The following is a 27,162-nucleotide window of genomic DNA, read 5'->3' as shown; positions in this document are numbered from 1 at the left end:
CTATGGAAAGGGTTCTACAATGGAGACAGCCGTTGAAACCTTTTAGGTTCTAGATAGCACCAAGCTAGCCTAATTCTTGAAACATGTGCTCCCCAATATGGATTTGAATTTGTTCTTGATTCATCAGGGATCTTTGTATTTTCTATTTGACAATACGATAAATGTTGCCTACCCCCCCCAACACTCATTCTAACGTTACACCTGTCATCTGCAGTTTTCAATTCTTGATTCTCTTTTTTTGCAGGAATCTTACAGCTTGGATGGAAGGATCGAACAAAGGGAAGGAGGACAGTTATCCTGCTGACTAAGACATGGAAATCTCTCTCCGTATGTCTGCCTGACTGCCAGATTGCTGAGAAGCGACATAGTCAATGTACTTGCTAGGCTAAATCTAACTTAGGGAAGACCTTAGGTAATGGTTAAACACGATCTGTCTGTCTTTAAAGCTCCTGAAACATGTCAATGACCTGATGCATGGCCTCTACAGCAGTGCTTGGCCCCACACTCCGTTACCAGTGATCTATTCTGCCACATCCCAGGGAAAGGAGGGAGCGGAACCACCCATCCTTAAATCCATAGTCATTGACAGTAAGTTATGTGTGCAAAATGTTTGTTTTTTCTTCTATTTGATACTCGGATCTTCAATGTCTATTGATTCCTACTAACCAGCTTGGTAAGACCTAGGTTTGTACTAGCTATGCTGATGAACATTCAAGAGGGCTTCTTAAAGAAAAACTAACAGGTCTGTGAGAGCCGGAATTCTTACTGGTTGGTAGGTGATCAAATACTTATGTCATGCAATAAAATGCAAATGAATTACTTAAAAATCATGTGATTTTCTGGATTTTTGTTTTAGATTCCGTCTCTCACAGTTGAAGTGTACCTATGATAAAAATTACAGACCTCTACATGCTTTGTAAGTAGGAAAACCTGCAAAATCAGCAGTGTATCAAATACTTGTTCTCCCCCCTGTACATGCACAATACCCATCAATGCATTGCAAAACAGTTGCCAATTACCATAATAGCACTTCTCCATGCCAATAGAATGTATTTTCAATCGCGGTGTCACACCCTGGCCTTAGTATTTTGTGTTTTCTTTATTATTTTGGTCAGGCCAGGGTGCGACATGGGTATTTATGTGGTGTATTTTGTCTAGGGGTTTTTTGTAGGTTATGGGATTGTGGTTTAGTGAAGTAGTCTAGGTAAGTCTATGGTTGCCTAGAGTGGTTCTCAATCAGAGGCAGGTGTTAATCGTTGTCTCTGATTGGGAACCATATTTAGGCAGCCATATTCTTTGAGTGTTTCGTGGGTGATTGTTTCTGTCTCTGCGTTTATTGCACCAGATAGGGCTGTTTCGGGTTTTCACGTTTATTGTTTTTGTATATTGTTCGTATTTTCATCTTTATTAAAGATATTTATAAATAACCACACTGCATTTTGGTCCTCTCCTTCGACAGAAGAAATTCGTAACACGCGGAAAGCAAACAATAATGTACAATGCAGCGTGGACACAGCTGCCAAGCTGTCTAACCACAAGAGTGCCGTACTACGCTGCGTATGATAAGAGAAATTAGTATTCAATAGCAACGAGTTGTTTATGGCAACACTGTAGCTACGTCACTACTCAACCATTGGTCAAGGTCTGCCCAACCTCATCAATGTAATGCAAAGCACCTCTTCTATCATATTAAACAACATTAAAAACAATACAATTATATTATAAACCAAACACTTCCAATCACATCACAGAAATCAAGCAGTAGACTTGGCCAATAAAGAAAATCACATCAATGCCTATTGCTGACATTTGCCACGCATTTCTAATAGCTAGAAAATAACAAAATAATACAAGCCCAGCCAGGCTGCCTGTTCTTACCCAGATTCAAAAGAGTTTCTGCGCCTTGATGCTGTGTTGAACCTCCTCAGCAGTCTCTCGCTCCACCCACGGAATTTGCTTGTAAGATCCCTCTCAAATGCCAGTTGAATCATCTACCCTTTCCTCCTGTGCAACATGCTCTGTCTGTGCTCACAGAATACGTTTTTCAATGTTGAAGAAGAGTTCTCGCAAGTTGCCGTGGATACTCCAAATGTTAATCCCAGTTTCAATGCCATCATCACAGTAGGCGTTGCTGTTAGAGGCCCGGAGTTTGTATCCAAAATGCTCTGTGTAGTCCATTTTTCTTTTCCAGATCGGGTGATTTCAGTCTGTAGAAACTGGCATCTGACAGTAAACTCAGCCTCCACCAAGTCCAGCAGTGGTTTCACCTTTTCCACATCCATAAAGGCTTCATTCTCTGGGTGTAAGGCACACAGGGCCTCAACAAGTGGGCTCTTTCATTCTTTAAATCTTGCTGACATTTCTCCCAGTACAGCATCCAGAATGCTGAAAAACAGTCTTTTGCACTCCCTCTCATTATCCTCTTCTTGCTGGCCCATTGTTGTTTCGACCACATATTCTTTCAGATTACTACTCACTACTCTTTGCCGTGTGCTTGGAGTGGGCGTGTCCGTGTGCTTGTATTTCTCCCATAACTCATCAAACTCGCGTTGCAGTTTTTCCACACGCCTTGGCCTCTGGAGCAGATTTCTCTCCCTCCCCGCCACTTTGATCTGATGCTGCCGGTGTGCCCTGGCCAATTTCTAATATCCAATTTCTAATATCCATCATGCTGTCAGCTACTTACCTAACTGTTATCATTAGCTAAATTCTATCCAGCTGCACGTTGAAACTTTTTTAAATATATTTTTTTTACATAGTACGTAACTTTGAAAAGTAAACTTAAAACGGTCAAATTGACCCCGCCCTTCTACTGTGAAGGCCAATCCTTTTTTTCAACTGGTAAAATGTGTATGACGTTCGTATGCTGCATGCAAGGCAGTTGCATGAATGAAGCATACACAACAAATCGGTTGGCATGACGGAGGGGGCACACAGAACTGAGGGGGCATTGCCCCCTTTTGCCCCTTCGTGGTGCCGGGCCTGGATGGGTGACCGGTAAGCCAGTGCATGCAGAGACATAAAAGTGATATCCACAAGTTCTTTAGGGAAGTAGCGAGTTCTTTAGTGCTAGTAACCAAAAGGACGCTGGTTCGAATACCCAAGCCGACAAGGTGAATCGATGTGTCATATTTTAGGCTATCTGGTATTAGTACATAAACCTAAATTTAGGGTTTAACTGTACGCTTGCAAAATAGCCTACACATCAAAATAATGCTTTTGGCAGATAACATTAACATAAATCCACAGAGGCAAAAAGGACATTGTCGAAGTTGAATTCAATAAGATTTTTAGCTGCAAAAGGAGAGTTGAAAATAAAGAGGGGGGGGGTGCAGAAAAGTAATGTTTGGGAAAGATTTGGTGAAGTGGTAAAAGAGGATGATAGCAGTGCCGGCGATGTCATGTGACGATTGTGAGGCGCTACACAAATTCAACAGTCAAAAGATGGGACTACAAATGGCATATCAAGGCAGCTGAAACGTGGACACTGTAGATCTATAACCGCTCACATAGCCTTAATAATAAGTCCTGCAGAATTAAGCATTTCTTTCAGTAAAATTATACACCCAATGTAGGGAAACAGGAGTGAAGAAACATTTATTCATTAATGCATCTTGAGAGAACGCAATGCTCAAATACTATCTATTTAGCTGCTGTCTTCATCATAAAAGCTGACAGTATTTTAACCACAAAATATTCATCAAAGTCTAACTGCAATCTTATCAGAAACCCTTTGGGTCCTTTTCATTGTTTTCTTTTTCCTTACAACCGGTCAAACTGATGTCATTTGGAAATTCTGCAGAAAATCTTTCTAATTTTTTGTTGTTTCGTTGTTGTATTTTCTCCCCGGTCCCTAAATGTCTTTAGGGGGACTGGGGAGAAAGATAACAGAAAAAAACATTACCGGTGTCAACTAGATTGAAGCATTCCTTCTATCGATCTATTACACTATTCTGTTGAGAAAGGATTTATTTAGTCATCTAGGGCAACATATAATGACAAAAGAGAAGATGCATGTATCTAATTATATTGACTAACAAATACCCTACCAAAAGGTTGGAAATTATAAGCAGAAATATATCTAAATCAGGTTAAAAAAACTATATCCTTTAGCCCCTGTCAAAAAATTGTTCTGCCATATTTGACGATTGCCAATAGCACATTTTCTATATTTGCGGGTTAGGGTTGGGTGCCTTAGATTTTCACTTTATCACATATAGTCGGGCGGTGGCGGATGGGTTATAATCAATTGCATGCTGATGAGGGTGAAGAAACCCAAGGACCACTTGTAGTGGACACCGGTACACAGTCTTCGCTCCCTGCCTGCCGAGCACTGCTTTCCCACAGTTCTGTTAACGTTACCACATATTGGAGTAACCACAGCATGTAGTAGTAACCACAGCATGTAGTAGTAACCACAGCAGGTAGTAGTAACCACAGCAGGTAGTAGTAACCGCAGCAGGTAGTAACCGCAGCAGGTAGTAACCGCAGCAGGTAGTAGCCGCAGCAGGTAGTAACCGCAGCAGGTAGTAACCACAGCAGGTAGTAACCACAGCAGGTAGTAGTAACAACAGCACGTAGTAACCACAGCAGGTAGTAGTAGCCACAGCAGGTAGTAACCACAGCAGGTAGAAGTAACCACAGCAGGTAGTAACCGCAGCAGGTAGTAGAAACCACAGCAGGTAGTAGAAACCACAGCAGTTAGTAGAAACCACAGCAGATAGTAGAAACCACAGCAGGTAGTAGTAACCGCAGCAGGTAGTAGTAACCGCAGCAGGTAGTAGTAACCACAGCAAGTAGTAACCACAGCAGGTAGTAACCACTGCAGGTAGTAACCGCAGCAGATAGTAGAAACCACAGCAGATAGTAGAAACCACAGCAGGTAGTAACCACAGCATGTAGTAACCACAGCAAGTAGTAACCACAGCAGGTAGTAACCACAGCAGGTAGTAACCACAGCAGGTAGTAGTAACCACAGCAGGTAGTAACCACAGCATGTAGTAACCACAGCAGGTAGTAACCACAGCAGGTAGTAGTAACCACAGCAGGTAGTAGTAACCACAGCAGGTAGTAGTAACCGCAGCAGGTAGTAACCGCAGCAGGTAGTAACCGCAGCAGGTAGTAACCGCAGCAGGTAGTAACCGCAGCAGGTTGTAACCACAGCAGGTAGTAGTAACCACAGCAGGTAGTAACCACAGCATGTAGTAGTAACCACAGCAGGTAGTAGTAACAACAGCATGTAGTAACCACAGCATGTAGTAACCACAGCAGGTAGTAACCACCGCAGGTAGTAGTAACCACAGCAGGTAGTAGTAACCACAGCAGGTAGTAGTAACAACAGCATGTAGTAACCACTGCATGTAGTAACCACTGCAGGTAGTAACCACAGCAGGTAGTAACCACAGCAGGTAGTAGTAACCACAGCAGGTAGTAACCGCAACATGTAGTAACTGCAGCAGGTAGTAACCGCAGCAGGTAGTAGTAACCACAGCAGGTAGTAACCACAGCAGGTAGTAACCACAGCATGTAGTAGTAACCACAGCAGGTAGTAACCACAGCAGGTAGTAACCACAGCAGGTAGTAACCACAGCATGTGATAGTAACGGCAGCATGTGATAGTAACGGCAGCTTGTGATAGTAACGGCAGCGTGTGATAGTAACGGCAGCGTGTGATAGTAACGGCAGCGTGTGATAGTAACGGCAGCGTGTGATAGTAACGGCAGCGTGTGATAGTAACGGCAGCGTGTGATAGTAACGGCAGCGTGTGATAGTAACGGCAGCGTGTGATAGTAACGGCAGCGTGTGATAGTAACGGCAGCGTGTGATAGTAACGGCAGCATGTGATAGTAACGGCAGCATGTGATAGTAACGGCAGCATGTGATAGTAATGGCAGCATGTGATAGTAACGGCAGCATGTGATAGTAACGGCATGTGATAGTAACGGCAGCATGTGATAGTAACGGCAGCATGTGATAGTAACGGCAGCATGTGATAGTAACGGCAGCATGTGATAGTAACGGCAGCATGTGATAGTAACGGCAGCATGTGATAGTAACGGCAGCATGTGATAGTAACGGCAGCATGTGATAGTAACGGCAGCATGTGATAGTAACGGCACTGGAATGTATCCTTAAATTATCCCTGCATAGGAAATCATTATGTGAAATTTCTATTTCCCACCCTATGTGGAAAATCCCACTCCCCAAACCAGTCTTTTTTACTTTCTGCAGGGAATTCATAGAGTTTACTTGAAAGAACTGGAGCTTGTCTCCAAATTAGACAATCCAAAGCATAAACATGGGAAAACCCCGAATGTTCCGTGATACTTTGAATGTGCCAGAACGAAAGTGAAAGCTGCAAATGTAGGGCAGAGGGTGGGGGAATATGGTACAAACACATGTTTTACTCGTAGCCTGTAACCTTAAAATCATTGCCTTTTACGTTGAAATAATACTCTGTATATGTGTTGCACAAGGCTGCTACCAAGACATTAAAACCTTGGCTTGTAGAAGAGCCTTCTATCTAAACAGTAGCTGTACAGGATAATACATTTCAATAAAATGATAACCTTCCTGGGGCCAATAACACTGCTGTATTGTAGCAAGATAGGACTGGCATGTGGAGTGTGACCCGGCTGTCGTCGTCGATGATAATAGATAGAGAGAGAACTTATCCATAGGACCTCAAATGACCAGTCTTACTGATAGGTGACTCTGTGACCCCCCCCCGCGCTTATCTTCATCCCTGGATGACTTGACATCAGTTCATTAACTAATAAAAAGATGATATGTGGTTCCAAAACTAAAGGACGAGCCCCATATGAAAATGGGGTCATGGGAGAATTACCAAAATCCTGAACAAACAAAAAACTATTCTACAAAAAATATATATTATAATAGTGTCTTTGTTTCTCAAAATCGTTGTTATGTGGTTAACTTTAAAAATCTAAATCAAATTAAAACGATAAAATACAACCGGGAAAAGGCCGCTGTCACGCCCTGACCTTAGTTATCAACCAACCTAAAGCTGTTAATGTAACGTTACCTAGTAAGCTAACGTATCTACAGTTGAAGTCGGAAGTTTACATTCACCTTAGCCAACTACATTTAAACTCAGTTTTTCACAATTCCTGACATTTTATCCTAGTAAAAATTCCCTGTCTTAGGTCAATTAGGATCACCACTTTATTTTAAGAATGTGAAATGTTAGAATAATATTAGAGAAAATGGTTTATTTTAGCTTTTATTTCTTTCATCAAATTCCCAGTGGGTCAGAAGTTTACATACACTCAATTAGTATTTGGTAGTATTGCCTTTAAATTGTTTAACATGGGTCAAATGTTTCGGGCAGCCTTCCACAAGCTTCCCACAGTAGGTTGGGTGAATTTTGGCCCATTCCTCCTGACAGAGCTAGTGTAACTGAGTCAGGTTTGTAGAACTCCTTGCTCACACACGCTTTTCCAGTTCTGCCCACAAATTTTCTATGGGCTTGAGGTCAGGGCTTTGTGATGGCCACTCCAATACCTTGACTTTGTTGTCCTTAAGCCATTTTGCCACAACTTTGGAAGTATGCTTGGGGTCATTGTCCATTTGGAAGACCCATTTGCGACCAAGCTTTAACTTTAACTTAACTTTAACTGATGTCTTGTGGTGTTGCTTCAATATATCCACATAATTTTCCTACCTCATGAAGCCATCTATTTTGTGAAGTGCACCAGTCCCTCCTGCAGCAAAGCACCCCCACAACATGATGCTTCCACTCCCGTGCTTCACGGTTGGGATGGTGTTCTTCGGGTTGCAAAGCTCCCCCTTTTTTCTCCAAACACAACGATGATCATTATGGCTAAAGAGTTATTTTTTTGTTTCATCAGACCAGAGGACATTTCTCAAAAAAGTATGATCTTTGACCCCATGTGCAGTTGCAAACCGTAGTCTGGCTTTTTTATGGAGGTTATGGAGCAGTGGCTTCTTCCTTGCTGAGCCTATCAGAAGCTTCTAAAGCCATGACGTCATTATCTGGAATTTTCCAAGTTGTATAAAGGCACAGTCAATTTAGTGTATGTAAAATTCTGACCCACTGGAATTGTGATACAGTGAATTATAAGTGAAATAATCTGTCTGTAAACAATTGTTGGAAAAATTACTTATGTCATGCACAAAGTAGATGTCCTAACCCACTTGCCAAAACTACAGTTTGTTAACAAGAAATTTGTGGAGTGGTTGAAAAACAACTTTTAATGACTCCAACCTAAGTGTATGTAAACTTCCGACTGTAGCTAGCACTCCTGTCAGGTAGTTAGCTACAGTTACACATAGCTGCCTAGCTAGTTTTATAGTTGCAAAAAATATTTTTGAATCTAGCAACGTTTTATAGGCTCTTCACCACGAGACTAAGCCAAATTGCCAATGCAAAAATCAATGTGTATGAATTCCCAGCTAGTTTTATATATATATTTGTTTTAAGCAAGCTAGCTTCATACTTTTCTGACATGCTGAAAATGCAGCCTTTTAAAAATGTAAATGTACACTTCGCAGCCACCAGTTTGACATATGACTACAGTTTGCATTGAGTTGTAGGTCATATCAACCCCGCAAGTGACCAAAGTTGTTCACTCTTCGAGAGGACAAAGTTAGTAAATTGGACCACTTAAGATGCCAATCAAACTGGGGATTTTCGGAGGGAAAGTGGCTAGGGCAAGGGTTGAGGACTGCAGCCCTAGCCTATGAGACAAGGGCGCATGGAATAATGGGCTACAAAACTTCCAAGGGGAGTCTGCAACGGGAACCCCCCCAATAAAATGAAATGTATAAATATCAACTTGGGCCAAGGACAGAAGGCTATGTCTCTCAAGGTTTCTTCAAGAGAATAACTAATTTAGCTGTAATTTCTCAAAACAGATCATGACTGCGTTCGCGCTTTGGATAGTATTGCTGCCTACTGCAGGTAAGATCTTAACATTTTTCCTAAAATGCTGCAGTTTTAAGTTTCATATAAGGTCAAGTATGTTTAATTTGGACAAATTATTATCTCTTTTAAAGCGTCGAAATTTGTCCTAAACCTCACACCGAAGCATCCCATGGCTCGAGTCGGCGACAGTCTGGTCCTGACGTGCAAAGCCAGTGGTTGCGCCGAAGCGGTCACGTTCACCTGGTCTTCATTGATTGACCGGTCACTCTACGGTAAAACGGAGACCAACGGGACAGTGTCCCTGCAAATATTTAACCCGTTGGGAATTCATCACATCAACACGGTCGTCTGTAAGGCCACATGCAGAACCAAAGGAGAAGATAAACAAAACGCGCAAACGTCTACTAAGGTGAACGTCTACGGTAAGTTTTGTGCGTCTTTGTTTATTGTAGGCTTTTATAGTAGAACGTCTTCATGAACAGTAGCTTTTTGTTTATTGTAGGCTTTTATAGTAGAACGTCTTCATGAACAGTAGCTTTTTGTTTATTGTAGGCTTTTATAGTAGAACGTCTTCATGAACAGTAGCTTATAACGTCTTCAGATCATGCGCAATTGCTTTGAAGTTTATAATATTAAATTAATCCACTAATATACACACACTCGGGTTCCTCCCAAATAAAACAACATTCCAATGAATCTAAAGTGTTTTAAGCAGGGCTACTGTATATCGATAGGCATCCAACCTACTGTATGTAGACTATAAGTGGCGTGTATTCATGGGGGCCAAGGGAAGCCAGGATTCCTCGACAAATGGATCTTTGGTCTCTTTGTGTTTTAATAATTGTCCTTCAATTCGCAAGGGGCTGAATGTATCTCACAGGAGAAAGCATTCGAGCGAGCGAAACAGGGGTACTCAGGACTCTCTACGTGTATAGGCCATCTATCTGAGGCTGTCTGGTCATAAAGAGTATGACATTGTTGCCGCCCGTAGCATTGGATGCAAGGGAAGCCAGAGAGCATTTTGGGCTCCTTCGAAAATAAAAATAATAAAATATTTGCCAATAAGCGTTGAGCTAAACTGTGAATGGTCCTGGAAGCGTTAAAAAAGTGTGAATGGAAGCCTGCTTCGATTTGGCGTCTCCTATCAAATCGCTTTGAGAGCATCATTTACATCATTAACAGAAACAACTTGAATTGTTGCATCTCGTTGTGTTGTTGTCCTCCTGTGTCTAGCTAGCTAAAATGGTCCCTTTCCTAAATTAGCCATGGATGGAGATAGGGATTTGGACTTTTGGTTTTACTTAATTCTATGTACTGTACAATGATTATAAAGGCGATTCTGATGTTGAAATGGTCCTGGAATAGGGAGGCAGCTCCTGCGGTAACTCTACGTGGTTCTGATAGGAGAATTATGCTCTCCAGGTACATCATCTCTAGTCAGGTCGGCACCAAGCTCAGACAGCCTGTGTTTAAAATACCATAACGACATATTGTTTTACCCTAATCCTGACTAGGACTACACATTCATTGATTATGATTTCATACATTCTAATCAATTCCATTCAATTGTTTCAGAGGGGAATATTATAATCATTCAATTAACACGCCAATGATCACCTATCAAATTCTAAATCAATAGTTGTTTAGTGGTCCAAAAATGTCAGAAACATTGACTTGCTTCACCGGACAGAGGCTGCTATCCGGTTTTGTGATAAAACAAAGGTGTGGTTGAATTTATTCTTCCACTGTGTCTTCTTATTGTCTCTTTACCCATGCAACGCTACTGATACCTATATGAAATAGGCATGACAGGTCATGATGGACTTGATCATTTGATTAAAACATGTATGAATGAATTGATAAATAAATAGCTCAATTAATTGCTACAGAAGTGGGTTAAAATGCAACTTGAACACAAGTTAGTTTGTCTGTAGCTGTATAGATCTTCTCATTGGCTACCATCTGTAGGTCCTACAAAACACATTGGGTCGTAGCATTCCAGAAGACAATGTGTTTTGATTAACCATTAATTGATTTGTCATTGACAGCCTTACCAAAGGATCCCACCATATCAAGAAGTGACCTTTTGACTGAGGGTCAGGAGAGTAACCTCACCTGTACAGTTCCAGATGTGTACCCAGCTAAACGTCTAATCATTGAGTGGCTACTGGGAGATGAAGTTCTCCTCAAACAAGATGAACATCTGGAAGTCCAGACTGTCACCTCAGTGTTGAAATACAGACCGACAGCCCAGAACAATGGACAGAATGTTACCTGCAGAGCCACGCTGGACATTGGGATTGACAAGAGAACCAGAGAGACTGTCGTATCAATGACCGTTCAATGTAAATGCATATCTGTCAAGAGTTGTTCGTTCAATCATTCTCATCGGACAATGTTTCAAAATATAGTTTGGGGTACAAGTTAAAGAAGATATACAGAACGTTTGCCTCTGGGGTGCTCTTGAGACAAAAAGGGGTCTCCTAAATTGTATTTTTATTTAACCAGGCAAGACAGTTAAGAACAAATTCTTATTTACAATGACGGCCTAGGAACAGTGGGTTAACTGCCTTGTTCAGGGGCAGAATGACAGATTTTTACCTTGTCAGCTCAGGGATTTGATCTAGCAACCTTTTGGTTTCAGGCCCAATGCTCTAACCACTAGGCTGCCTGCCGTCCCCAGAACGGACAGAAATGGACAGAAATATTCTCCAGAAATTACCTCATTGGACAGAAAGGAGCATACCCATGAGCAAAATAATACATTCTTTGCATAAAACTAAGGATTTGTTTAATATTATGTCATAGTTATATCAACCATACAGCCATCATTTGACATGAGCAATTAGCAACTAATCATAATGTGTATCTAACAACCATTATTTTCCCCAATGTAGATTCCCCCAGAAATATCATTATCTCAGAGAACACTCAGGTGAAAATCGGAGACGGTTTTACACTGACGTGTCATGCTGAGGGGAACCCTGAACCTACTGTGTTGTGGAGAAAACTGGACCAAGATGGCCGCTCAGTCGTGGCAGGAGAGGGTGCGACCCTATTGGTGGAAGAAGCGTCATGGTCCCACGGTGGAGAGTATGAATGCGTGGCCCACAACTTCGTAGGAAACCTTACAGCTCACATGACTGTTAATGTTCAGGGTGAGTCAAATAAAAGCAAACTATATCAGCTTGTGGTTTGTAGTTATAAAAAGGTATATCCCATTGTGATTCCATTTCCAGTTGACAAATACTGACTGTAAGACACAGAATAACCAAGTAAGATTATAATTCATAAGGACAAAAAAGCGTGCTTAATATTGTGTCAACGTTGGAACCATGTAGTTAATTTTACTTTGTGAAATACCTTATTAACATAGTTTACCATCATTATTATTCCCTTTTTATGTTGACATTTTTGTATTTATATAACCTAATTGATATATGATTATGTTACTCATTGCCCCTGGCAGGTCCTCCAGAGAAGCCTGTTCTTTATCTGAGCCCATCTGGGGAGCTGAAAGCGGGGGACAGTGTGACCATTACCTGTCAATCAGAGAGTGGGCCGCAGGGGCGTGTGGCGTTATGTCAGTTGACCGGCAGTCAGGGGGCGGAGCTACAGTCCAACCAGGGCCACACCTCCATCACTGTCCAATCGCTGACAGCTAGAGACTCGGGACTGTACGAATGTCAGGCTACCAATCCCTATGGGAAACAGACATCTTCCATTAACATCACAGTCTTTGATGAGCTTTATACAGAGACCCAGAGAACCACAGCGACTGTCGCATCAATGACAGTTCAATGTAAGTACATTTCTGTCAAGAGTTGTTCAATCATTCTCATTAGACAATGTTTCAAATACAATTTGGGTAGAAGTTAATGAGGCTATACATTACTTTTGCCTCTGGGGTGCTCGAGATAAAAGGGGTCCCATAAATGGACAGAAATATTGTCCAGAAATTGCCTCATTGGACAAAAAGGAGCACATTGTTTGCCTAAAACTAAAGGTTTGTTTCATATTATGTCATAGGTATATGAACTATACAGCAAACAAGCCCATATTTGATGTAAACAATTTGCAACTTAACTTCCATAATGTATATCTAACAACCATTATTTTCCCCAATGTAGATTCCCCCAGAAATATCATTATCTCAGAGAACACTCAGGTGAAAATCGGAGACAGTTTTACACTGACGTGTCGTGCTGAGGGGAACCCTGAACCTACAGTGTTGTGGAGAAAACTGGACCAAGATGGCCGCTCAGTCGTGGCAGGAGAGGGTGCGACCCTATTGGTGGAAGAAGCGTCATGGTCCCACGGTGGAGAGTATGAATGCGTGGCCCACAACTTCGTAGGAAACCTTACAGCTCACATGACTGTTAATGTTCAAGGTGAGTCAAATGAAAGCCAACTATATCAGCTTGTGGTTTGTAGTTATAAAAGGTATATCCCATTGTGATCCCATTTCTAGTTGACAAATACTGACTGTAAGACACAGAATAACCAAGTAAGAGTATAATTCATAAGGACAAAAAAGCGTGCTTAATATTGTGTCAACTTTGGCACCAGCGACAGTTGCTTCAATGTGTTTACCATTGCTCATGTAAGTACACAAGGCATTCCTAGTGGGAAAAACTGGTTGCAATGTCATTGAAATGCTTACTTACAAGCCCTCAACCAACAGTGCAGTTCAAGAACTAGAGTTAAAGTATTTACTAAATAAACTAAAGTAAAAACAAATATGTAAAAGGTTTTAACTGGTTGTGAAAGGATGTTTTTGTCTTTTTAGCTGCAAAGTGAAAAATATGTCTTAATCAATTTAATTTAGCAGACACTTATCCCGAGCGACTTACAGTTAATGCATTCATCTGTCATAGTGAGGTGGGACAACCACATATCTCAGTCATAGTGAGGTGGGACAACCACATCTCTCAGTCATGGTGAGGTGGGACAACCACATATCTCAGTCATAGTGAGGTGGGACAACCACATCTCTCAGTCATAGTGAGGTGGGACAACCACATCTCTCAGTCATAGTGAGGTGGGACAACCACATCTCTCAGTCATAGTGAGGTGGGACAACCACATCTCTCAGTCATAGTGAGGTGGGACAACCACATCTCTCAGTCATAGTGAGGTGGGACAACCACATCTCTCAGTCATAGTGAGGTGGGACAACCACATCTCTCAGTCATAGTGAGGTGGGACAACCACATCTCAGTCATAGTGAGGTGGGACAACCACATCTCAGTCATAGTGAGGTGGGACAACCACATCTCTCAGTCATAGTGAGGTGGGACAACCACATCTCTCAGTCATAGTCAGGTGGGACAACCACATCTCAGTCATAGTGAGGTGGGACAACCACATCTCTCAGTCATAGTGAGGTGGGACAACCACATCTCAGTCATAGTGAGGTGGGACAACCACATCTCAGTCATAGTGAGGTGGGACAACCACATCTCAGTCATAGTGAGGTGGGACAACCACATCTCTCAGTCATAGTGAGGTGGGACAACCACATCTCTCAGTCATAGTCAGGTGGGACAACCACATCTCAGTCATAGTGAGGTGGGACAACCACATCTCTCAGTCATAGTGAGGTGGAACAACCACATCTCTCAGTCATAGTCAGGTGGGACAACCACATCTCAGTCATAGTCAGGTGGGACAACCACATCTCTCAGTCATAGCGAGGTGGGACAACCACATCGGACAATGGGACAACATGGGACAACCACAACCCACCACATCCAATGTAGTGGGACACCAGAGCCTCAGCTTCAGCCTCAGCGTCAGCATCCAGGGTGAGACCACTGAGAGATACTCACACAAAAAACATGCGGGCACACACACTCTCTCTCTGTCTCTCACACAAACTAATGGTTTATATACATCATTGACACACACAAAAAAAAAACATGTTGTATTGACACATTCACCGTGCAGTGAAATGTGCTCTTTTACAGGGTCAGCCATAGTAATACAACACCCCTGGAGAAAGTTAGGGTTTAAGTGCCTTGCTCAAGGGACAAATCGATAGATTTTTCACATTATTGGCTTGGGTATTTGAACTAGCAACCTTTCCGTTACTGTCCTAACGCCTTAACCACTAGGCTATACACACACAAGGCATCTGAGTGTACACCAAGACTCGGGCATTGCCACAAATCTCAAGCTCCTACACACGGACCAAAAATAGAAACGCAACATACAACAAAATCTGTCAATTGAAATAAATTCATTATGCCCTAATCTATGGATTTCACAGATATGCATCTGTTGATCATAGATACCTTAAAAAAATGGGCATAACAATGGACCTCAGGATCTCATCACGGTATCTCTGTGCATTCCAATTGCCATCGATAAAATTGAATTGTGTTCGTTGTCCGTAGCTTATGCCTGCCTGCCCATACCATAACCCCACCGCCACAATGGGGCACTCTGTTCACAACGTTGACATCAGCAAACCGCTCGCACCACATGATGCCATACACGTGGTCTGCGGTTGTGAGGTCAGTTGGACATACTGCTAAATACTCTAAAATGGCGTTGGAGGAGGCTTATGGTAGAGAAATGAACATTCCATTCTCTGGCTAAAGCGCTGGTGGAAATCCCTACATTCAGCATGCCAATTGCACACTCCCTCAAAACTTAAAGATATCTGTGGCATTGTGTTGTCTGACAAAATGCAAAAGGTGCACCTGTGTAATGATCACGCTGTTTAATCTGCTTCTGGATATGCCACACCTGTCAGGTGGATAGATTATCTTGGTAAAGTACACTGCTCAAAAAAATAAAGGGAACACTAAAATAACACATCCTAGATCTGAATGAATTAAATATTCTTATTAGATACTTTTTTCTTTACATAGTTGAATGTGCTGACAACAAAATCACACAAAAATGATCAATGGAAATCAAATTTATCAACCCATGGAGGTCTGGATTTGGAGTCACACTCAAAATTAAAGTGGAAAACCACACTACAGGCTGATCCAACTTTGATGTAATGTCCTTAAAACAAGGACTGTCACGTCTGTCACATGAAAGCAGGTTCACACTGAGCACATCTGTGAAGAGCACAGGGCGCCAGTGGTGAATTTGCCAATCTTGGTGTTCTCTGGCAAATGCCAAACGTCCTGCACGGTGTTGGGCTGTAAGCACAACCCCCACCTGTGGACTTCGGGCCCTCATACCACCCTCATGGAGTCTGTTTCTGACCGTTTGAGCAGACACATGCACATTTGTGGCCTGCTGGAGGTAATTTTGCAGGGCTCTGGCAGTGCTCCTCCTTGCACAAAGGCGGAGGTAGCGGTCCTGCTGCTGGGTTGTTGCCCTCCTACGGCCTCCTCCACGTCTTCTGATGTGCTGGCCTGTCTCCTGGTAGCGCCTCCATGCTCTGGACACTACGCTGACAGACACAGCAAACCTTCTTGCCACAGCTCGCATTGATGTACCATCCTGGATGAGCTGCACTATCTGAGCCACTTGTGTGGGTTGTAGACTCCGTCTCATGCTACCACTAGAGTGAAAGCACCACCAGCATTCAAAAGTGACCAAAACATCAGCCAGGAAGCATAGGAACTGAGAAGTGGTCTGTGGTCTCCACCTGCAGAACCACTCCTTTATTGGGGGTGTCTTGCTAATTGCCTATAATATCCACCTGCTGTCTATTCCATTTGCACAACAGCATGTGAAATGTATTGTCAATCAGTGTTGCTTCCTAAGTGTACAGTTTGATTTCACAGAAGTGTGATTGACTTAGAGTTACATTGTGTTGTTTAAGTGTTCCCTTTATTTTTTTGTGCAGTGTATGAAAAAAACAAAATTAAAAAAAGTAAGAAAAAATGGGTATGGAGTCTGCTAACTTTAAATCTCATCCCTCCAGATAAATCCGTCAATCCAAAGACGGTCATCATACCTGCAGCGTGCTTCGTTTTCATGACTGCTGCTGCCGCGACTCTGATGCGATTCCTGAAGAGAGCAAAACAGGCAAGTTCATATGAACTTGCAAGGACAGTTTAGACTCCCCCCATGGAGGGAAGAGAGATGGACTCAACATCAGTCTGCAATTGAGCACTGTAACAGTCCACTTCTAGCATCGAGGGGGTGTTTTCCTCAGAGGTGGACAGAGCTGTGCTTTCGGCATGTAAGAGACTGTGTTCTTCGTTGCTATTGGTCAAGTGAAGCTCAAACACGCACGCACTGAAATCATGGTCTCGATTCAATCCGTATCGTGGAAGTTGATTGAAATGTAAATTTTTCCAGTTGAGCCGACGGATGCAGCGGTTACCGTGAATGCAGCGGTTACCGTGGATGCAGCGGTTACCGTGAATGCAGCGGTTACCGTGGATGCAGCGGTTACCGTGGATGCAGCGGTTACCGTGGATGCAGCGGTTACCGTGGATGCAGCGGTTACCGTGAATGCAGTGGTTACCGTGGATGCAGCGGTTACCGTGAATGCAGCGGTTACCGTGGATGCAGCGGTTACCGTGGATGCAGCGGTTACCGTGGATGCAGCGGTTACCGTGAATGCAGCGGTTACCTTGGATGCAGTCCTCGGGAACATTGCCTTTTAAAATTCAATTGCGCTACAGCGATGAACCTTCCGCGATACGGATTGTATTGAGGCCTAATTGTTTGTTTATGCGTGTTCTCTACTGGTGGATGTACAAAGCCATGAATGTAACTGATGATTTGCACAGGTATGACTTTTAGCATCTTGTAATACCTTTAGTCAACCACCAGCCCAGGACATTGCGTCACTGCAGCATCAGACCTTTTTTCACTGGAGTTTATATTATTGCTGTATATAATTTTAAAAAAAAAGTGAATTAATATGTTTTGTACAGACTTATTGTAATAAAGATGACAATGAAAAGGTGTACCCTGCCTCCTGTTTGAACAGACACACACGGTGATACAGGGTTTAGGTAAGAGTTGGAGGGTGCGGAAGAAACAAGGAAACAACAGGCATACCTCCAAAACACACAAAGACCAAATAGACTTGACAGAGGATATGGCACTCCGTATCAAGGAAACCATCTCAGAAACAAACACCCATGTTCCACAAACTCTTCTGGGAAGTGTGAGACTAATCTTCCATTTGAGACTGTTTGTTGAGAAAAAAAAACATAAGTACAATACCATATTTGTCCCAAGGGCTCAGTCAATGGGAGGAGGAGTTTGGAGTTCATTGTGCTTACAGACACCAGTCCCAAATTATCTCTGGTTGGCTTCCCCTTTAAAAGCTTTCAGCCAAATCTGTGAAAAGACACACACAAAAACTGAGGAAATCTTAGGGGGACAATCAGTGAAATCGAAATGATTGCGTTTTCTTTTTGTTCAGTATACATTAGATGCTTCTGTTATATTTTTGAGTTAGTCATTAAATTGACAAATAAATTAGGCCCTAATCTATGGATTTCACATGAATGGGCAGGGGCACACTCATGGATGGACCTGGTAGGGCATAGGCCCAACCACTGAGGGGCCAGGCCCAGCCAGTCAGAATTAGTTTTTCTCCACAAAAGGGCTTTATTACAGACAGAAATACTCCTCAGTTTCATCAACTGTCCGGGTGGCTGGACTCAGACGATCCCACAGGTGAAGAAGTCAGATGTGAAGGTCCTGGGCTGGTGTGGTTACATGTGGTCTGCGTTTGAGGCCGGTTGGATGTACTGCCATATTCTCTAAAATGACATTGGAGGTGGCTTATGGTAGAGATTAACATTCAATTATCTGCCAACAGCTCTGGTGGACATTCCTGCAGTCAGCATGCCAATTTCACACTCCCTCAAAACTTGAGACATCTGTGGCATTGTGTTTCGTGACAAAACGGACCATTTTAGAGTGGCCTTTGTCTCCAACACAAGGTGCACCTGTGTAATGATCATGCTGTTTAATGAGCTTCTTGATATGCCACACCTGTAAAGTGGATGGATTATCTTGGTAAAGAAGAAATGCTCACTAACAGGGAGGTAAACAAATTTGTGCACAACATTTGAGAAGCTTTTTGTGTGTATGGAACATTTCTGGGATCTTTTATTTCAGCTCATAAAACCAACACTATACATGTTGTGTTTATATTGTTGCTCAGTGTAGTAGGGAAAGTGTTGTGGGTATTGGGTAATTATGATGTAGCGGGGACACCATGCATCCCACTATCAGTAACACTTCTCGTCCGGGTCTAGAGATTAATAGTCAGGTTGACCTCATCGCCATCCTCGGGTCATAGGTCACATATACGGATCAAAGTAGAGACATATTTCCACCTACAGCCTTAGACCAGATGCCTAATGTCCAAATACTTTTACACACGTTGAGTCATGGGATGTTCTTACGCACGTTTTTAAAGGAAACAGCTAAGTAATGCCCTTTTTGTATTTGCTGAGCTCTCATCGAAGAAGCACTGTGCAGTCTGTGAAGGGGTTTGTGTGTTTACCATCTCCAGTGATGAACAAGTGTTGGTTAGCCCCTCTTCACAGTTAATAAGGTATGTCCTCCAGTCAGAAGTAATCAGATGTCTTTGCTGTGACCTGTAGATCTGTGTGTCAGAATGTTTGTGTGTTAGGCTGATTGTGTATAATATATGTGTAGAGGCATCAGTTTAGATAAAAAGTAATACTCATTTGCAAAAACCTAACCCGCGTCTTTCGTGAGAGGAACAATTATTTTTGGGGTCAAAACTGCGATGTTCATCACATAGTCGTTCTGATATTATGATTAAATCTTTCATTATACAATTAACTTCATACAGTGGTTTAGACCTTCCTTCCTCTACTGGATAGAATTCAAACGGGTCATAAACCAACCGGATAGAGAGGTAGTCTAATCTAGTCTATTACAGGCACATTGTGTCTCTTCCTTTTTGTTCCCGGTAAATTCCCCTTGAAAATGACAACTTCCCTGCCAATACACACAGTCTTTTGTGAACCATGCAATATGGTCGACAAAGATAACATAAAAAGCTGTTTTTCTAAACTGCCCCCTACTGTTAGCAACCAAATGGTATATGTTCTCAAACCTAGGTAACATGATGAAATAAGATGGACGATACGGGCTGCATTGTGCAACAGTAATGCAAAGATGGATTCTGAAGTTGGTTGGTTCGTATTCATTATGCACCAATCAATAAAAAACAGACTAGAACAGGAAGGGGCTAGTTGGACTTGTCTAATAAGAAATGCTCATTTTTGTTTTCCATTACAACATGTTTTTCCATGTGTGCCCCAATGACCCTGGTCTATTGGAAGTTCCAGGGAGTGGGTTTGTTATATGTTTCTATTTCCTCAGATGTGCCTCAACCCAGAGATTAAATGATGATTACAATCTTAAAAGGTCTGAACTAAAATGATGAATTTAGGCCTGGGAATTTCCAGAATGTGTTGAAGTATGGGGCAAAGAGAAAACAAAACAGAACCAGCATTTTGTTTGATTATTCAGCCTTGGATCCATTAGACCAGGTGTTCTTCAACTTTTTCAGCCTGGAACCCAAATGAGAAATTCTGTGGTTTCCTGGGACCCAAATGAGAAATTCTGTGGTTTCCTGGGACCCAAATGAGAAATTCTGTGTTTTCCTGGGACCCAAGTTTAGGAAAATATGCAACTATACATAAATATCGGTACATTTCATTGCCCTTATGCCTAAAACAAATGTAATATAGACAAAAACAAATAATGAAATTAAATATCCATATAAATATCTAAAAATGTTATTTTCCCCCATTAAAACACTTACATATCTGTTTAGGTTGGAACTGTTGCTGTGAAAATACAATAAATCATTTTCATTCTGAACTGGAATAAACTGATTGATCACATCACACAGATGAATAACAGAACACATACGCTGTCCTTTTCTGGTCTATATCTGTGTGAAGTGATCAATCCATTTATTCCAGTTCAGAATAAAAAAATATGTATTGTATTTTAACAGCAACATGTCTATTCTGGTCTCTGTTTTAACAGTGTAACACTGAGGTGATGCTCAGCCTTGAAACTGTTTCTGGACTTGTTTTATAAGTGTCAGAGTTGAGAACCCCGACTCACATAGGTTATGTGGTGCCAAACTGGACCAGAACATCTACTGCTTTCTCAGTCAGGCAGGAGACCACTTCCTGTTGTAGATGAACAACCCAGAACTGTGTGAGTGGGTTCTCAGTCAGGGAGGAGACCGCTTCCTGCTGCAGATGAACAACCCAGAACTGTGTGAGTGGGTTCTCAGTCAGGGAGGAGACCGCTTCCTGCTGCAGATGAACAACCCAGAACATCTACTGCTTTCTCAGTCAGGTAGGAGACCGCTTCCTGCTGCAGATGAACAACCCAGAACTGTGTGAGTGGGTTCTCAGTCAGGCAGGAGACCGCTTCCTGCTGCAGATGAACAACCCAGAACTGTGTGAGTGGGTTCTCAGTCAGGCAGGAGACCACTTCCTGTTGTAGATGAACAACCCAGAACTGTGTGAGTGGGTTCTCAGTCAGGGAGGAGACCGCTTCCTGCTGCAGATGAACAACCCAGAACTGTGTGAGTGGGTTCTCAGTCAGGGAGGAGACCGCTTTCTGCTGCAGATGAACAACCCAGAATTGTGTGAGTGGGTTCTCAGTCAGGCAGGAGACAGCTTCCTGCTGCAGATGAACAACCCAGAACTATGTGGGTTTACCTCAAAAAGCATCTTGCTTCAATTAGTTTATAGGGTTAGGGTCAGTGGGCCTGATTATTGCTCACCTTCATCTGTAGTTACTTAGGGTTGCACTATCAGTAGCTTGCTTGCTTTGACTAACGTTAGCTATTAGCTGTGTACAAAGCCAGGGGATTGTTTGAAAGAGAAACTCACATCTACTATGAGAGTTAGTACTCCCTTATTTCTGCTGATCATCACCTGTTATATAATGACAACAATGTCTTGCTAGCGGATTTATTTTTCCACTGTCGAGGCACTGTTTCCTGAAACATTCTGCCCTGTCCTGAAAGAACTTCCTGGGTTTACCATCATGCTGTGGGTTGTTTGTTCAGGACGTGTTGTTTTATTACATTTGTTCGTTTTGCGAGATTCATTACTAGGCACTTCCACACACATTGTGGGCGCTCCTCGTTATGAGTGTGTGTGAAACAGAGAAACTCATCGCTGTATATGTGTTTCATGACAATTGAGGTCAGTCAGATCTTGCCGCTAGCCAATTGATGACAGCGGTGAATGGTGGCGAGTGGGAATGGCAAGTCAGTGGCTGACAGCGCATCATCTACAAAGGGAAGCACAGCCGCGAGTTGCCGCAAGGTGCCCAGTGACACGAGCCTACCAGACGAGCTAAATCACTTCTATGTTCGCTTCGAGGCAAGCAACACTGAGGCATGCACGAGAGCATCAGCTGTTCCGGACGACTGTGTGATCACGCTCTCCGTAGCCGACGTGAGTAAGACCTTTAAACAGGTCAACATACACAAGGCTGCGGTGCCAGACGGATTACCAGGACGTGTGCTCCGGGCATGTGCTGACCAACTGGCAGGTGTCTTCACTGACATTTTCAACATGTCCCTGATAGTATCTGTAATACCCACATGCTTCAAACAAACCACCATAGTGACTGTGCCCAAGAACACAAAGGCAACCTGCCTAAATGACTACAGACCCGTAGCACTCACATTCGTAGCCATGAAGTGCTTTGAAAGGCTGGTCATGGCTCACATCAACACCATTATCCCAGAAACCCTAGACCCACTCCAATTTGCATACCGCCCAAACAGATCCACAGATGACGCAATCTCTATTGCACTCCACACTGCCCTTTCCCACCTGGACAAAAAGAACACCTATGTGAAAATACTGTTCATTGACGACAGCTCAGCGTTCAACACAATAGTATCCTCAAAACTCATCACCAAGCTAAGGAACCTGGGACTAAACACCTCCCTCTGCAACTGGATCCTGGACTTCCTGACAGACCACCCCAGGTGGTGAGGGTAGGTAGCAACACATCTGCCACGCTGATCCTCAACACTGGAGCTCCCCAGGGGTGCATGCTCAGTCTGTACTCCCTGTTCACCCACAACTGCATGACCAGGCACGACTCCAACACCATCATTAAGTTTGCTGACGACACAACAGTGGTAGGCCTGATCACCGACAACGACGAGACAGCCTATAGGGAGGAGGTCAGAGACATGGCCGGGTGGTGCCAGAATAACAACCTATCCCTCAACATAACCAAGGAGATGACTGTGGACTACAGGAAAAGGAGCACCGAGCACGTCCCCATTCTCATCGACAGGGCTGTAGTGGAGCAGGTTGAGAGGAGAGCTACAAATTCCTTGGTGTCCACATCAACAACAAACTAGATTGGTCCAAACACACCAAGACAGTCGGGAATCTAAAAATATTTGGCATGGGTCCTGAGATCCTCAAAAGGTTTGCCAGCTGCAACATCGAGAGCATCCTGACTGGTTGCATCACTGCCTGGTACGGCAATTGCTTGGCCTCCGACCGCAAGGCACTTCAGAGGGTAGTGCGTACGGCCCAGTACATCACTGGGGCAAAGCTGCCTGCCATCCAGGACCTCTACACCAGGCGGTGTCAGAAGAATGCCCTAAAAATGGTCAAAGACCCCAGCCACCACAGTCATAGACTGTTCTCTCTACTACCACATGGCATGCGGTACCGGAGTGCCAAGTCTAGGACAAAAAGGCTTCTCAACAGTTTTTACCCCCAAGCCATAAGACTCCTGAACAGGTAACCAAATGGCTACCCACCTACTACTATTTGCATTGTGCCCCCTCCCGCCAACCCAGTCTTTTACGCTGCTGCTCCTCTCTGTTTATCTTATATGCATAGTCACTTTAGCTATATATTCATGTACATACTATCTCAATTGGCCCGACCAACCAGTGCTCCCACACATTGGCTAACGGGGATATCTGCATTGTGTCCCACCACCCGCCAACCCCTCTTTTTACGCTTCTGCTACTCTCTGTTATTCATATATGCATAGTCACTTTAACCATACCTACATGTACATACTACCTCAATAAGCCTGACTAACAGGTGTCTGTATATAGCCTTGCTACTATTTTTTCAAAATGTATTTTGTTTTATTTCTTTACTTACCTACACACACACTTTTCCCCCCACACCATTGGTTAGAGCCTGTAAGTAAGCATTTCACTGTAAGGTCTACACCTGTTGTATTCAGCATTTCACTGTAAGGTCTACTACACCTGTTGTATTCAGCATTTCACTCTAAGGTCTACTACACCTGTTGTATTCAGCATTTCACTGTAAGGTCTACTACACCTGTTGTATTCAGCATTTCACTGTAAGGTCTACTACACCTGTTGTATTCAGCATTTCACTCTAAGGCCTACTACACCTGTTGTATTCAGCATTTCACTGTAAGGTCTACTACACCTGTTGTATTCAGCATTTCACTGTAAGGTCTACTACACCTGTTGTATTCAGCATTTCACTGTAAGGTCTACTACACCTGTTGTATTCAGCATTTCACTCTAAGGTCTACTACACCTGTTGTATTCAGCATTTCACTCTAAGGTCTACTACACCTGTTGTATTCAGCATTTCACTCTAAGGTCTACTACACCTGTTGTATTCAGCATTTCACTGTAAGGTCTACTACACCTGTTGTATTCAGCATTTCACTCTAAGGTCTACTACACCTGTTGTATTCAGCATTTCACTCTAAGGTCTACTACACCTGTTGTATTCAGCATTTCACTGTAAGGTCTACTACACCTGTTGTATTCAGCATTTCACTGTAAGGTCTACTACACCTGTTGTATTCAGCATTTCACTGTAAGGTCTACTACACCTGTTGTATTCAGCATTTCACTGTAAGGTCTACTACACCTGTTGTATTCAGCATTTCACTGTAAGGTCTACTACACCTGTTGTATTCAGCATTTCACTGTAAGGTCTACTACACCTGTTGTATTCAGCATTTCACTCTAAGGTCTACTACACCTGTTGTATTCAGCATTTCACTCTAAGGTCTACTACACCTGTTGTATTCAGCATTTCACTGTAAGGTCTACTACACCTGTTGTATTCAGCATTTCACTCTAAGGTCTACTACACCTGTTGTATTCAGCATTTCACTCTAAGGTCTACTACACCTGTTGTATTCAGCATTTCACTGTAAGGTCTACTACACCTGTTGTATTCAGCATTTCACTGTAAGGTCTACTACACCTGTTGTATTCAGCATTTCACTGTAAGGTCTACTACACCTGTTGTATTCAGCATTTCACTGTAAGGTCTACTACACCTGTTGTATTCAGCATTTCACTGTAAGGTCTACTACACCTGTTGTATTCAGCATTTCACTGTAAGGTCTACTACACCTGTTGTATTCAGCATTTCACTGTAAGGTCTACTACACCTGTTGTATTCAGCATTTCACTGTAAGGTCTACACCTGTTGTATTCGGCTCACGTGACAAATAAACTTTGACTTGATCTGCTGCCTGAACCACAGCGCTGTTTCGTCAAGAAAACTTCAGAAAAAAAGATCTGGTAAAGCGCGAAGCACACGGACATCTACCTCCACCTCTCACTCAGCTGCCAAACTGAGAAGCAGAGAGCGCAGATGCACTTGGCCAAATCTATTCCAGTAATTAATGAAACAATTACAAATGTACACTGACACGTCACGACCCTTTAACGACTTTAAGGCTGTATTAAACCACTATCTAATGCTTTACATTTGATTTATTTCACCTTGATTTAACCAGGTAGGCTAGTTGAGAACACCTTTATTTAACTAGGTAGGCTAGTTGAGAACACCTTTATTTAACCAGGTAGGCTAGTTGAGAACACCTTTATTTAACTAGGTAGACTAGTTGAGAACACCTTTATTTAACCAGGTAGGCTAGTTGAGAACACCTTTATTTAACTAGGTAGGCTAGTTGAGAACACCTTTATTTAACTAGGTAGACTAGTTGAGAACACCTTTATTTAACCAGGTAGGCTAGTTGAGAACACCTTTATTTAACTAGGTAGACTAGTTGAGAACACCTTTATTTAACCAGGTAGGCTAGTTGAGAACACCTTTATTTAACTAGGTAGACTAGTTGAGAACACCTTTATTTAACTAGGTAGGCTAGTTGAGAACACCTTTATTTAACTAGGTAGGCTAGTTGAGAACACCTTTATTTAACTAGGTAGGCTAGTTGAGAACACCTTTATTTAACTAGGTAGGCTAGTTGAGAACACCTTTATTTAACCAGGTAGGCTAGTTGAGAACACCTTTATTTAACTAGGTAGGCTAGTTGAGAACAACTTTATTTAACCAGGTAGGCTAGTTGAGAACACCTTTATTTAACTAGGTAGACTAGTTGAGAACACCTTTATTTAACCAGGTAGGCTAGTTGAGAACACCTTTATTTAACTAGGTAGGCTAGTCGAGAACACCTTGATTTAACTAGGTAGGCTAGTCGAGAACACCTTTATTTAATCAGGTAGGCTAGTCGAGAACACCTTGATTTAACCAGGTAGGCTAGTCGAGAACACCTTGATTTAACCAGGTAGGCTAGTCGAGAACACCTTGATTTAACCAGGTAGGCTAGTTGAGAACACCTTGATTTAACCAGGTAGGCTAGTTGAGAACACCTTGATTTAACCAGGTAGGCTAGTCGAGAACACCTTGATTTAACCAGGTAGGCTAGTTGAGAACACCTTGATTTAACCAGGTAGGCTAGTCGAGAACACCTTTATTTAAATCAGGTAGGCTAGTCGAGAACACCTTTATTTAACCAGGTAGGCTAGTCGAGAACACCTTTATTTAACCAGGTAGGCTAGTTGAGAACACCTTGATTTAACCAGGTAGGCTAGTTGAGAACACCTTATTTAACCTGGTAGGCTAGTTGAGAACACCTTGATTTAACCAGGTAGGCTAGTTGAGAACACCTTGATTTAACCAGGTAGGCTAGTTGAGAACACCTATATTTAACCAGGTAGGCTAGTTGAGAACAAGTTCTCATTTGCAACTGCGACTTGGCCAAGATAAAGAGTAGCAATTCGACACATACAACAACACAGAGTTACACATGGAATAAACAAAACATACAGTCAATAATACAGTAGAACAAAAGAAAACAAAGTCTATATACAGTGAGTGCAAATGAGGTAAGTTAAGGGGGTTAAGGCAATAAATAGGCCATGGTGGCGAAGTAATTACAATATAGATATTAAACATTGGAATGGTAGATCGGCAGAAAATGAATGTGCAGGTAGAGATACTGGG

The 27,162-nt window shown here is 42.6% G+C and overlaps 1 protein-coding gene across 1 annotated transcript; it reads left to right on the top strand.

Annotated features, from left to right (window-relative positions):
• The first annotated feature begins 8,665 nt into the window (after positions 1–8,665).
• vcam1a (vascular cell adhesion molecule 1a) lies at positions 8,666–17,799 on the top strand. Its single transcript, XM_042308153.1, has 7 exons — positions 8,666–8,944; positions 9,040–9,330; positions 10,957–11,253; positions 11,806–12,066; positions 12,378–12,710; positions 13,039–13,299; positions 16,803–17,799. Exons 1-7 carry the CDS (start codon positions 8,902–8,904, stop codon positions 16,937–16,939), a joined length of 1,623 nt encoding a protein of 540 aa, XP_042164087.1. The 5' UTR covers positions 8,666–8,901; the 3' UTR covers positions 16,940–17,799.
• Positions 17,800–27,162: the final 9,363 nt, after the last annotated feature.

Source organism: Oncorhynchus tshawytscha, linkage group LG28 (assembly GCF_018296145.1).
Source record: "Oncorhynchus tshawytscha isolate Ot180627B linkage group LG28, Otsh_v2.0, whole genome shotgun sequence".
In the NCBI taxonomy this organism is placed as follows: domain Eukaryota; kingdom Metazoa; phylum Chordata; class Actinopteri; order Salmoniformes; family Salmonidae; genus Oncorhynchus; species Oncorhynchus tshawytscha.
The sequence above is the reverse complement of the archived record's forward strand: the minus strand, read 5'-3'. Positions and strand labels throughout refer to the sequence as shown.